Source organism: Numida meleagris, chromosome 11 (genome assembly GCF_002078875.1).
Source record: "Numida meleagris isolate 19003 breed g44 Domestic line chromosome 11, NumMel1.0, whole genome shotgun sequence".
In the NCBI taxonomy this organism is placed as follows: domain Eukaryota; kingdom Metazoa; phylum Chordata; class Aves; order Galliformes; family Numididae; genus Numida; species Numida meleagris.
Genome location: NC_034419.1, coordinates 8042061 through 8057133, shown reverse-complemented (window position 1 = coordinate 8057133; position 15073 = coordinate 8042061). Strand labels below are relative to the sequence as shown.

The window sequence follows — 15073 nt, the reverse complement described above, 5'->3', positions numbered from 1 at the left end:
ATTTTAAAATGTTAATTCCTTTTTGTCCTGCTGTTTTTTAATTCATATAATTGTGTTGCTATTTTCTCTCCTTACTTTTTCCCCTTCTTTTTTTTCATTCTCAGAAACAGCATATCTTCAGCGCTTCTCCTAATTTCATATGCAAGGCTTGCCTGGTGTTCTGTAGGAAAATGAATGTCCTCTTGTAACTTATTTGTTGACTGATAACTTTCTGAAATCCATGTTCATTGCTATGCCACCATCTTTACATTTCGAGATAATTGCAACATAAATTCTTGATATTTATAAGCATAAACTCCTAAGAGAACTATAATTTAGAGCACTTCAAATGATATCTTCACAATATTTGATGTATCCACTCATAAATTCATTAGCATTATGGAGTGTTCTTATATAAATTCAGTTCATCTGAAAAATAGATACATGTTTCTGATAATGTTATCATCTACAAATAGGAATGAAAACAAGATCATGAATTATTTTAAAAAGAAATCTTGAACATATATTAGAGTGTCAAATACTCAAAGGCAGAAATGTCTCCTTCAATATGTGGGGAATTAAATTTGTAATGCTATTTGTCAAGTGAACATTATTAATAATACTGAAGAAGATTTTATCCAAATGACATGATCTTCTTCCTCAGAAGCTATGACGCTTCTGAGTTGCATCACTTAAGATTCCTGATTCATGCTGTTCCTCATACGTACATGATTGTTGGTCTGTTTCCCCAACTACTACACATATACAAACATACTTTGTGTTTTCATAATTTATCATTACTTCATATGAGAGCTACTCCATCATAACTGCTTCCTTGATATCTTCTATTACATCTGTCATGATTTCTCTGTTTATAATGAGACTAGATTAAAAGAAAATGCAATATATCATGGCTTAATGTACTTTCAGTAAATTTAGCATGATACCTTTCTTTCATTTATTAAGGAAATGTGGTATGTCTTTTCACATAGTGTAAATAAAACTGAGCAAGATAGTGATCAGCTTAAATTTTAATGCAAAGAGCCTAGCCAAAAGGAGATAACTGCAGGTGAGAAGGAACTGTCAGGATGGAAGCTGTGTATTGTTAATGCTTTTATTAACAATGTTAGAATGAAAGGTATTACTATTTATGAAATGTACTGGGGAGTTTAAATAAGGAAATGAATGCAAGTGATATATAATAGTATATTGTGCATGATGGAAGGTATGACCAGTAAAATTGCTCTCTGTACAATAAGGTTAATTCTTGATACAGTTTAGGAAGAGAAAGATTTGATAAATTTGCTTCTGGCAGTGTCGTCACGAGCCATCTAAATAACGAAGCAGACATCTAAACAATGAGGTGTAAATCCTGCTATGTCAGAGTAAATGTTTGCAAAAGTGATAGGAAAGTATTAATGTCATCAAGCACTGGCAAGACCCCGTATGGAAGACTGCTGAATACCTCTCATCAGTCACATTCCAGAAGGTTGAATTCAAACGGGAAACAGGTGCAGCTGAGAATTTGTGGGATAGTTAGGTGAATGGAGTGCTCATGTCACAGGAGGAGTCTAAACTCAAACACTGGTTTGTTTCTCTAGCAAAACAGGCTCAGTAAAGATGTGTGTTCTCTACAAATATATGGAGGGGTAAAAACTGCAGTGATAGAGGAATGATTAAATAAGAGTGTTGGCATAAAATTCAGTGGAAATAAGGTATCCATTAATAAGTTTAGAATTGAAAGAAAAAGAAGGGAAAAAACATCTAATTCTCAGAGGAAAGAAGGCTCTTAAACAGCTTTCTAAATGAATCTAAAGGAATGAGAAACCTAACTGGTTTTAAGGTGCAGCTTGATACGTTTATGAATCAGATTATAATATATGGCTGCCTGCAACTGCACATATGATTTCAGTCCTCAGAACCAGGATATTTATGATAGTCATGTACTCTTACAAGAGTAGTATGCTGTTAGCAACCTGTATGCATGACATTTGTGTGTTGACTTTACCTTATTTAACATTCTACAGATATCTATGCAAAATAGATATCTATGCAAATGTGCTACTTATATTAAATGTAATTTCTTAGCGGATGAGAACAATGACTAAATGCTGTCAGAATGCAAGAAATGCAGGTATCTCATCTGGGCCTGCATTGTGCCCTTTGGATTAAATTAAAAGGATTGGGAGAAAACAACACGATACTGTATGTGCGCACGGATGAAAAACAACTGAAGAGGATGCCTTTGCTCATGGAACCTGATGCTGTAAACAACATTCCAGGATGCTCTGGACTCTGTTTTAAAGAGCATCACATGCGATAGTAAATTCTGTGTAGGAAAGTAGTGTATTTTGAAGGAAAGAACTAGATTAACAATTGCTTTCTCAAACAGGATCATATTTAAACATCCCTTGCTGACAATTGCTTTGAGCACCCTTGCCAGAAAGGCCGGACTACCTATCAAACAGCATCGCTCAGTGCAGGATGCAGTGGGCTTTTAGTTTTAGTTTTCCTTGGGAACAAAGAGAGCTTGGGCAGACATCATTCTGGATCAATTTTAGGTACAGTGCTTTGTGAACTCAGTATCTTTGAACAAGCTGCCAGATTGTTTCGCTGTTTTGCCTTTTATGAGTAGATGTGATGAATGTAGGTCATCAAACCCCTCTTGCCTCGAAAAAGGCTTCATGATATATGATGAAGCATTTTTGTGTCTGCAAGCATTACCAATAAACAGGTAATTTGTTTGCTACATGTTGGTGTGTACACATTAGGGTGGTTATAAATATGGATGGTGTTCCACAGTTCCATAGTCCACAAGTGACAAGGTGCCATTTACTTTAAAATATCTGCTGTGTTGAGTATACAGCAAGCATATGCTATACAGAAAGTTTATTTTAACTCTTGCTTTCCTTTTCGTTTCCTTTTTTTGTTTTTTTGTTTTCTTTTAAATAAAATCTGCTAATATAACATCTTCTTGTTATATTTTTAAAGAACTAATGTGTTCCTCCCTGTATTCTCTTTTACTGTCTCTCTCCCTATCTGTTTTTCTCCAAACTGCTGCTTTCATCCCTACTCCAACCAGCTTGACTTCCAGGTCAGTATTTTCTGCTCTCCTATTTAATTGCTCCTTCCACAACCAAGGTTTTCATTGATAGTCAATTTATTTGGTGATTTTGATTCCACATGAATAACTTCTGTTTGAATTTTATTTCTCTTTGTTTTTCATGCTTGGCACCATTATGAAGTTTTTGGTCATTCCATATCTAGATCAGAAACTTCACAGTAAACGAATGCTTTTGTCAAAAGCTTGTAAGAAAAATATATTTATTAACAACATATCAAATTCATATGTTGTGTAAATAGTTTTTTCTTCTTTCACTTTTATTATTTTTATTTAGGAGTTCAACATTGGGAGTAACTTTCTGATAGGTAACCCAACTCAAGAAATAATTGAGCAATAACAATACTATACAGAGAGATTTATGCTTACAATTAGAGACATATTTTACTGTCACCACTTAAACTATTATTGCAAACATCATATGAGAGTTTCAAGTGGTTCAGCTGCTGATTCAAAAACATTTAGCTATTTGTTCTGGTCAGATTCTGTATGAATACATAACTGCGAGGGAGGTGTGTATATGTGTATATTTTGTATACTGCTTTTATATATAGCATGCTCTTGTCAGATACAAGCTTTATTTTCTTAAACAGTTTAGATTAGTTTTGCTAGCATTTGTGCTCCTACACTGTTTTTGAGGAATGTTTAAAGAACTTGGTAATGTTCTCATGTCCTGAGCAGGTCGTAATCTCCTGTGGAGTCTTTCTGTTGAGTTCAGTCTTGTCTGCTTTACTGATCCTTTTTTTCCATGTTGCACAGAGTTCTGCCACAGTACAGTGCATTCCTGAAATGCTGCTTACTAATTTAAACAGTACTGCAAGAGCTTTCATGAGACCTGAGATCTGATCTATTAAAAATGAAACGATCGACTCCTTTTTTTTTTTATATAAAAATGCGTTTATATTTGTTTTTCTATTAGAAGGTAAATGTTGTTTAAGGGACTTATGTGGTTATTTATTTCTACCACCCAGAATTGTTGGTTCTGCAAAGGCAACCATACCCTCTTTGGTGCTTTTGGAGGCAAAATAGTTGCCCCACTGAAGCAATGTCATAATAACGTGAGTATTAAGAAAGCTTAAAACCAGGCTTCAAACATTTGAAATAAAGTGTGTATCAAACAGTGAATCAGAGGCTGGACGTATTTTTTAATTTTCTTAGATGCAATCTAAAGAATGAAAAGGGTTTTTTTTTGTTGTTGTATTTAGCGTAGATTCTTAACAATAAATATTAATGGTTTGATTTTTTTTATTAATAGATAAGTTTTGTTTCCTGTACTGAAGTTGCTTTCCGTAAGAGAGAAACAAACCTGGTTTTCAATCATTTCTGAAGTAGAATGCGTGTACTTTTTTACAGATCAATTGGATTAGAGTATAAATAAGGGTGTACGCTGCAATGACGTTTCAAGCAGATTTCAGGTACCAAAGTTTTGCATCTGGAGATACAACTCCACATATCATGTTGCCAGGCAGCACAGTTGGCTGGAATCATGGCAGATCTCCAACATGTCTTTATAATGTGTTTAGATCTGAAGTTTACAGACCTTTTATGGGAGCACATACTTTTTTTGCATCATTCTCTGTTCATACAGAAGTAGAGCTCAGCAGTTTGGAGAGTTTTGATATCTTGATCTCAAAACCAAGTATGATTCATGTTTCCCAATTCAGACACATCAGAGAAGTCCCTGATGCTAATGCCTTTGAACCATATGGCAAAAGATGGCTCATAATTAAAACATTGACAAGATGAGGTTGATTTTATTTTATTTTTCATGGTGTGCTTTAGTGCACATTGCAGTCACAGCCTACTTTCTAGCTGGAAAGTTCTGTTTCTGAAATTTGAGTCCTATCTACTGCAATAATGAGTCGGATGAACACTTCATTCTCTGTCTACTATAAGCACATTTTAACTTGCTTGAATAAACTTTATTGCACCTAAATTGTAAAAATACTGAAACAATTTATTTTCAGCATTTTTATTTCTGCCAGAAAGTAATTAGATGCATTCACTTTGGATCTGGCTATGATGAAGTTATTGTCTGAATGCGACTACTATGGCACTTATGTCAGAACATATTCAAAACTTTATTGAAAATCTCCCTAGCCAGAAGGAGCTTAAAGAAAGTTATTATGCTATGTAGTTGTCATTATGGTTGATTTCACCAGAATTCAATGATTCATATGCAGAAACATTTGTTCAGCATTTGGAGGTGCAATTTTTACATTTTATTGACTTAAAAAAACAAACAAAAAAACAACAACAACAACAACAAAAAAACCCTGACCTTGCTGAAGTAAATCCTGCCAATTTCCATCCTGTAGTCCTACATATGTGGTAGTGTATGATTAAAGTTTACTGTAGTGTTACAGCGAAGTGTTAAATTGTTGCAGCTTGAAACACTGTTAAGGTCAAAACTTAATTTAAATAACAGATCTATTATATTCTTTAATTTCTGATAATCAATATATCCTTAACTGTCATTTTATTTATGATTGGAAAGGTTAGAAAAATGCTGTAGCTCTTTTATAATGTGATGAGCTATTAATATCCGCTGGCAAACAAGATGATCAAATACATTGACATAAAAATAATTTGTGCATTTTATATATAAAAATCTACTTTAGTATAAGAAAAACTCTGAACACAAAAATCAATACAGTAACTTTTGTTTTTATTTACTTTTCAGCAGGTTATGTACTCCTCAAATTTTTCTGCCTGTAGATAAAGAGGAGATGGTATTGCACTGGAAATTTTCCCACCAACCTCTAAAGTTGCCCTTCCTAATCGTACTGTGGAAGGCTAAAGTTCCAGGAGATGTGCAAGGCAAGGTTTAACGGAGTTTTAAATTTAACTTACGAGCCTTCCACAGTTTTGTCAAATGTCAGTTTGATGGTTCCAAGGGCAGAGTGATATGTTGTTCACAGATAATTTCCCTGGAGAAATTGAGATAGTGTACTAGCGAAAACTGAGAGAATATGTGATAATACAGTACTCTTCTGAGAGACTGGTTATTCTAAGTGAGAAACATAGTTCTTATGTTGGAAACTGGCAGATTGATGTTATGTCTTTTTATTCAGTCTGTTTCATATACAGAATCAACATTTTCATACTTTTTGCATTTTAACATTTAAATGTGTTGAAAGACATTAAAATTTGATAAGAGATATTTATGTTTATCTGATTATGGGTTCTTGAATTTCTGTATATTTGCATTTCATTTCATTTAAGAAATAGTAAAGTAGAACTTTTATTTAATTGGAACGCCTTCTTTTAAAAGAACAGTGTAAATCATATGCTATGAAATGAGATTAGTCAATAGATGTGAAGAAAGTTAATAGAGATAAAGAATAAAGAAATAAAAATGAGTCATGGTGACAGGGCAACACATTGTTGCTCATTTTTATCCCACTCCCTTCTGAACCTCCTCAGTTCTGTACTGTGCCCTTCCAGTATGCCTAAAGGAGTGCAGAGGTCAACATAATTTCGGGGACAAATTGAAATGGATTATTTAGATATGGAACGATATTCTGTAATTTCTCAGTAATATGCTTTATTTTTTTTTCTTAGTTTGGTGTACTAATACTCCTTAGAATTAAATATTAGTACATATGCAGCATAAACTGGATATGAGCAGAAAAGAGCTCTACGTCTCTGAAGGAAAAATAGTCACTTTGGATTGCGTTTGGGTCTGACAATGGAGTTCCTTGTTGGAAAAGAAAGAACATGAGTAACTGTTACTTTTTCGTTATTACTAATTTCAAGATGGATCATTCTTATAATTCTCTAGGCCTTCTACTTAACACTAGTTTTTACAAGGAGGAAGATCCACAGCAGGTATTTACTTTTTGAATAAAGCAGCCACACACCGCTGCCACGGGGAGCTCAGTGGCTGCCTGGGTACAGTGCTATAAGGATTCCCTGTGTGGAATGGAGGGATGTGATATATGTGAAGAATCATTGTGAGATAATAGAACTTACCCTCAAAAAGCTGTGACTGAAAAGAGACAGGGGAGCTAAATTTAGGAATAGAGCTGTTAATGGAGCCTCCTCTTCTAGTCACATTGTTTGCTTCCATAATGCAAAAGCAGTGTTAATGGACAGTATGATTATGACTGGATAGAAATGCTCTGATTGGAATTACAAGGGGAACTTAGTAAGTCAAAACAAGTAACCATATAGTGGAATTCTGAAGGCTACTGCAAAAGCACAGAAAATTTGGATGATAATGTCTGAATGGACCCTGAGACCTGCTAGCTTGAGCCAGGAGCTGCAGTGGGAAGATTTGATTTAGAAGGAAATTGCAACAAAACATAGAGTGCAGCAGAGGAGGTTTGATCCTGACTGCTGTCAAGCTGGACATGCTGTGGAGGGTTTGCAAAAAATAAATAAACATTGCCTGATGAAGCAGGGGAAGGCTGCAACTCCTTAGTCAAACGTCAGGCAGCAAACTATTTTCAGTTACTGGTTGCAGCTAGAACTGATGATATCAATTAATAAAATAGCTGAGCAAGCAATTACCATTTAAATCAGATCAAATATCCTTCTTATCTAGTGTCCTGTCATCAGTATTATTATTTTTTTTTTAAAGAACATAAGAAGCAACTGTGGATATCCTTGATATACAAGAGATGTGTGACAGATGAGTTTTCTGGTACAGATTTCACACATGTTCATTTCAAGTGTCATCTACTAAGAATGTGCTGAGACAGACAGTAGTGCAATGCACAGCATTGAAGTTTCAATGGTTGTAGAGTAGATTGGTGTTTAAACAAAGTGACATGAACTATAGTTTGGAAACAGGATTTTAGTAGGTCTTTTTCATTCATGCATTATTCTCATGTGAATATTTCTAACATCACTCCAGAGCTTTGGAGGCAACTTTCTTAAGCAAAGATTTTGGAAAAGATTCCAGATTGCGCATTAGGTAAACCTTTCCTCCCACGTTTTTGCCTTTGAGATGAGAAATGTTTCAGTGACTTCTGTGATACTTGCTTTACTTCTACCAGGCAGAATTGGTTCTGTCACGGCAGCCATATGTTCGTGTGGTACTTTTGAAGGCAGAATAGTTGTCACAGTGAAGCACTGTTATAGTAACCTGTGTATTAGAAATCTTAAGATAGCACGCAAACATTTGAAATTATGAGATTTTAAGAAAAGGCCTATAGATTTGTTGTGGGCTGCAGATTTTCTCCTTTGAAACTGAAATAGCATGAAATACACTGGTAAATTGAGCTAGGAACGTAATGAAAACGTTATATATGCTAAAATAGATTTACCTTGCTAACTGGCAACTCTGGGTATTAGAGAATTTTAGCATTTGATTTGAGAATTAGTGATGTATGAACAATATTATTTTGAGAGTTTTGAATTATTGTTTGTTTTGGATGATTTTTTTAATCCATTGTTTGTGTTGGTCATTTTGATTTTGCTCCTTTACATGAATACAGAAAGTGCATGGAGGGTGCTTCTCAGTTCTCCTGGGAGTAGGAGTATAAACAATAACATGGAATCTGCCATAATCTCAGCTCGAGGTGAATGATAGAAAGAAGACTAAACATTCTTCTTCAGTAAGAGAAGACAAAATTAATGTGTGATTACCTTGTCTCTGAGGTGTGTAGCAGAACAGTGATCATTGATACTGAAAAAATATACTCAGTTTGGCCAAAGTTAATCAGAGTATTGTCTTTCTGCTGGGCATGTTGCTTGTGCCAAAGTAATTAACTTCCGCATGACTGAAATAATTGCTTTTGTTTTTACATTAAAGTATTCTTAAATTTTTGATCATCAAGACAATTTTTAACAAAAAGAGAGAAAGGTTAAACATAAGGGAAGAAATTGAAGGTGTTTTAAATACTAGTAAGCCTCTGGTTTGTAGAATCTGAGTTGAAAAGAACAACTTGAAAATTTTTATAAATGCAAATGTCAACACACAGAAGTATTAATTAGTTTTTTATTAGCAGATGATAAATCTTAAGATAATTAAATAAATTTCTTTTTTAAAAATGCTGTTTATTTGGAGCAGGTTATGTTTTCTTCATCATATCAAAACTTCATCCTCTCCTGAATATAAGTTTTCTTATCATGATGGTACCTGTTTTCTCCAGACAAATCCATCTATCGGTTGTAAGTGAATAAGCAGAGCCCTTGCATAGTTGTGCTAGGAATGTGTCTGTCAGAAACCCTCTCAATGTCTCTTGTCATCTTTGCAGTCTGCTAGACACCCTTTCTTTTTTTTTTTCAGGTTTTTAGATTGGTGGAAGTAAATACATTTGCATTCCAGGAAAATACCAGAAACAATACTTAACAGTGCTCATTATCTTAGTGGAAGTTCTGTCTTTCAGTTGAGTTGAATCTGAATTTTAAGGAATTGTCTTGAAACAAACTCTCATGCTACTGTTTTGGTCTTTACTTAGTAAATCAAATAGGAATCTGTATGCGTTCTAAATTTTTAAGACAGTAAGAACTGAACTGTTGGAAATATTTCTGCTGATCCTTACTAAGTTAATGTACGAGTAGTTCAAAATAGTTATTTGCATGGGCAGGATTTACAGCATCGGGTCTTCTGCATGAGTAGCTACTGAGTTCCAGAGTGTCTTGTAAAGTGCTAACCTACAATTTATGATACATTAATCCTTTGTGAAGGTGTAGAACATAGGAGAAAGTATAAAGATGATCTGTTAAAAAGGAAAATAGTACTTTCGAGCATTGTTGCTAGGATACTTTCTAATGTACGCCTAGAACAATAGGTGAAAATGTTTGACTATTTAAAATTTGTTTACTGTATTAAATTCTAAACCAGATTTGAGACTTTTATATTTTGTATAAATTACTTGCTTTGACTAAATTGTTGTTTCATAAAATATTTTTCATGAAACTTTTATTTCTGTTGAAAACATTGTGATTTCCTTGCCAAATTTCTTGTATTCTGTGTTTTTTCATTCTCCTTCCATTAAAATTATAAAGAAGAAAGCACTGTTAACATAATTTTCTATATATATTATACTAGTTAATTGAGTATTGAGTATTTTGTTGTAAAATTGAGACTGAGGTGCACATATTCCTGGCATAGTGGAAAATTTTTTGGTTGACTTTCAGACAACTGGTCCCATTGTAATGCTGTTTAACATTATCACAGTTATTACAGAGACAGGTTGCTTCAGAAAATGTTATAGACTTTGCTCTTAGGGGTATTTCACATGTCTGCATTTTTTGGATGCTTTAGAAAAAAAAGTCTTTATGAAATAGAGTAAAGGCTATACTGAGCATGTAACGCTTGGTTTTGGCTGACATTACCTACTTTTTTGGCCAAGGTACCCAGGTGGTTAATTAAAGCTGGGAATTTAATGAAATAGCATGACTTTCTATAGTCAAGAGAGATGAAAGCATTTGAGTGTAGACGACAGTTATGCACTACTGTGAAATGAAGTCTGAAAGATACTTGCATACAGGCAGAAACTAAATGTTAATATTTGTTTTAAAAATCTGGACTAAAGTAATTAAATAAACTGTAGTCTGACCTGTGAGACATTTTGTATCTTGTTCTACAAGAACCAGACAAAAAAAAAAGAATGTAGTTAAATGTAGTCATTACAATTACTGAAAAAAATATATATTTTTTGACCTGGAAAATACTGCAATCTAGTGAACTTAAATCATCTCCTGAAAATTTTTATAATGGCCAAAGAAAGATATATTCTAAATTATTCTCATTAATTTTTAAGCAGACAGATTTAAATCTTCAGTTTTCTACTAGAATTTTTGTTGCCAAGACTCTCAGATTTAGTGGCCATTTATTCTTGTGTATTGTTACTCCCAGTTCTGCTTGTCAATTTATCTAGCTTCTATTAAGAGCCAAGATAAATTTCTTTTGGTAGAGTTAGAATGGTCATGTGTTCCTTACTAACTTCCCTTATATATTTCAATGATGTTCCTACATTGTATTTTAAAAAAAGAAAATGTGTTGAACTCATAACTGCCCTAAGGATGCGTTTCTCTGCAACCCTTAGGCATGAAACAGGACATCTGTGTTGGGATGCTCCTAACCCTGGAAGCGTTCAAAGCCAGGTTGGGCAGGGCTTTGAGAAACCTGATCGTAGATGAGTGTTGGAACTAGATGATTTTTAAGGTATCTTGCAATTGAAACCTGTCTGTGATGTGAGCTGTGGGAGTCCGTTTTCTTGCCATTAAATTTAGCTCATCCACCAAGAAGGAATTTCCTGAAATTGTTGTTGTATGACAAGAGTGAAATACTGTAAAGCAACAAACAAAGCAGGAGATAAGAGATGAATGAGTACCTACTGAATCAGCTGCTTTACTTGAGAAAGACCATAATATGAATTCATGTTTATAACAAAGCTCATTAGGCAATTGTCTGGAAATTAAGATCATTTCTGTACTTGATCTGAGCTTGACTTCCCTGAATATTTTTCCCTCGGCAGGATTGTCTAAGTAGAATCACTTGTTTGACATTTTCCCCATGATTGCTGAACATTGAAATTCTTGCTGTATCTAGGTTGTTCTGTGTCTGAAATCCTGGGCATTTAAAACTGCTTTGAAAGTACAGTGAAAACTTAGTGAGCGTCCAGCTTTCTGAAACTCTGGAGTTCCTGCCCATGCACTGTGCAGATGCTGCACACCTGCGAAGAAGGTTCCCATGTATGCACACTGAGCTCATCACAAAACGTTTCATTACTTGTGGTTTTTTCTTGAGCACATGCTGCATAAAGTGAGGGCACTGCACTGTGTTCCTTCTTCGACATGCCAGTCCCACAAACTCTCTAAAGCCATCTAAAAGCAGTGCAGTTAAAATCTAGAGGGAAATGTGTTGTCGATTCTGTGTCGAACTCCTCCTGTACCCTTATGGGAGATGTAAGAGAAAACTACACAACTAGGCTTCTAAACTGTAACATTTATTTAGTTTCCATGTGCACACAATCAGTTGAGGAAGAAAGAGAGAATATGATATGGCTTTCATTTATTTTCTGCTCTTCGGGATTTTGCATATCACAGGCACCAGATGCTTTTCTTTGCAACTTCACCGTGCTCTGTTTTGGTGTGGCATTAGACAGAATCTGAAATGGGAAGTTGTGAGAGGGAAAGGCGATGAAAGAAGCAGTTGGTGTAGGCATAAAATTCAACATCTTACAGAGATGAAGTAGAAATTTATCATTTATTCAGCATTAGATTGAAAATCATTTTATATTTTAACAGCACACTCATATTAACAGCAAAAAAAATCTGCCAAACGCCACATGTATATGCAAAGTTCTGAAAAAGACATTTTTTTCTGTTATTCACTTTATTTTTCTGCGGATTAGCTCTATACTTGCAATTATTCTACGTGGACTTTTCTAGCTAGGTATTGTTTTCTAGCTAAGTATTGTTTTCCTAGGGGGTCTTATCATTTGGCTAAGGAAGCGCCTAAAGGGAACGGTCTCAGGTGTATAGCTTGTAGCACAGACAACTTTTTATGCTAATTATGTTCTTGTGTCCTAACAGACCTATACAAATACTGTAGCAGTATCTTTCATATGGAGGAATTCATACTTGTCTCTTTAAAAAAAAAAAAGTTATCTGAGAGCTTGATGTAGATTATTTTAATTCTACTTGTTTTCATTTATCGGTGTCATTCACTCTGTCGTGATCTGTTTTCTGTGCATATTTTATGAATAGTTATAGAAGGCTGAACTAAGTTTATAGTCCATTTTTTGGATACTTTTTAGATCAAGTAAAAATATAAAATATATTTAATATGGTAGCGCCGTACTGTACTGAGAAAAGATCAGTATTTTTTTTTTTTTCCCCAGGTTTGTGCTGAAACTTTCAAAAATGAAATGACTTGGGAAATTGAAGGGTGCATTTGTAGCTTTGTATTCACTGAATGTCTTATGCTCTATAGTTCTGTTCCTTATTTTGTTAATTTCTGTGTTATTAATTATGAGTCTGTTAAACCATCACCTTCCATTGTGGAGCTCGCAGTGAAAAGCTGCATTTCGATGTCCTCTGTTGGAAATTCTCCACTGGGCAATCGAATTTCATGTAATATTTTTGCACATGTATGTTTCAGTGATTTCTGTTACATTGTGTAGCTTAAGATGCCGTAAATAAACAAGTAGTAAAAACTATATTTTTGTATTTAAGTGGGGAGAAATTAGATTATTCTGCACTCCTGTGTGTAAAGGTATGGAGGCTATATTCCAAGTTTTCTGGAATTTTCTTGGGAGAAAAACTGGATTTTCAGATTATTTGTCCACAGATTGCAGTCCATGTTGAGGTCATAATCACTTAATTTCACAGATGTTTCACAAAGCTAAATTTGGTCACTGCATCCCCGATCATAAAGCATTATGATGATTCCCATGGCAGTTCTTGACTGAAATTTGTTAAACCATTTAAGGTAGCAAAGATTTTTGTTATTTGAATCCATCGTACTTGTTTTTTTTTTCCCCTAAGGGACGTGAAGTTACTTTTTTTATTAATAGAAGTAAATCAACTTTCCAGTTATGTAGTACATCTACAAATTTTTTATACAAAATATCTTCTAAGGGTTTTAGTACCATGGCAATATTTACTAATTGGAGATTCATCATGAATTTTTAAGTTTAAATAAGTAATGAAAGAACCAGTGATAGGACAAAGAAACCAGTGATAGAACTAAACATAAAATGGCCTTGTTTCTTTAGCATAATGAAAGCAATGGAATAAATGTATCCTATAACTTTGTTTTTCACAAGATTCTAATGTGGAAGCAACAGAAATGTTTTCAGTGGTCCTTCTGGGCACTGAATAATATTCTCTTAATTTGCCAAAATAGGATTAGTGAGTAGATCTCATTAGGAATTTGCACATGACTTTATTTTTACACAGATAAAAGAGAGGAAATTCCTCAAAGTCAAGGAAAGTTGAGAAAATAATATCTAAGGATCCAAGCAGGTAGAAAGCATTACTGCAAGGATATTTTTTCAGTTCCTGCCAGGCACAATTAGCTTGTCTTCTTTCTTAAAAGATATATGCTATGTAGCACAATCAGATTAGCTTTTAGTAGTTTAATGAATAAGACCCAGAGAAAAATATGATTAAACTTTTAAGTAAATTAAAAAATATTTTTTTACTTGAGAACAATCTTAACAGAAAATATATGTAATGGTAATAAAGATTGTGTCATGTGCACTAGAAGTTATTTATAAGCTTACTTGTTAATCTTTTGTTACGTTATTAAAGGTCAAATTACTAAAAAAGATTTAAAAAGGATTGTTTTATAATCTTCCTCTGCTGCAACAGTTTTTCAGAAAGCGTGTATGTGTAGTTATGTGCAAATGATCAAAAAGGAAAAATGTAGGTGACAATAATTGCATTACCATTATATAATCCAACCACATCAAAGCTGTTTCATTTTCATTATGTCTGTCTGAAAACAAGGTAATGTTTAATTGTTTCAATCTGACACTAGGAATACATCCATAATTTGGTGAATTAATGCCCTATCATAGTCATAAGTTGGTTTATAGCGAAAAAGTGTCATTGCAGTCATTAATAGTAATGCATATGTACATACAATTCTTAGACACATGAAGGACCAGAATAAGAAGGTTGCCAATCTGAAGCACAATCAGCAACTGGAGAAAAAAAAGAATGCACAACTGTTGGAAGAAGTTCGTAGACGAGAGGACAACATGACAGACAACTCTCAACATTTACAAGTGAGTTTTTAATCTTTTAATTATTATTATTCTTTGATTGTGTTTTAGAATCTTCAAAGAAAGTGTCCTTCTGTTTGTTCCTGAATATCTAACAATTCTTTCTGCAAAGAGGTGGTGGTTACCTCCTCTCCTACCAGGAGATATACTAATGACCAATTGAACCCATGAAATATTTAGTATCTAGGGTGAGGAAAAACGAGAATAGAACTTGAAACCTTCTCTTCACAAGGATTATATTTTTCTTAGTTTATAGGCAAGAAAGCAAGTCATTCTAGCT

General features: G+C 34.1%; 1 protein-coding gene across 3 annotated transcripts in view; it reads left to right on the top strand.

Annotated features, from left to right (window-relative positions):
* ERC2 (ELKS/RAB6-interacting/CAST family member 2) overlaps positions 1–15073 on the top strand; it is a 456034-nt gene that overhangs the window by 183004 nt on the left and 257957 nt on the right. For all 3 annotated transcript variants that reach the window (XM_021409074.1, XM_021409073.1, XM_021409075.1), the window contains exon 12: positions 14661–14796. In XM_021409074.1, the coding sequence (XP_021264749.1) occupies positions 14661–14796 (136 nt within the window). The remainder of the gene's footprint in view (positions 1–14660; positions 14797–15073) is intronic.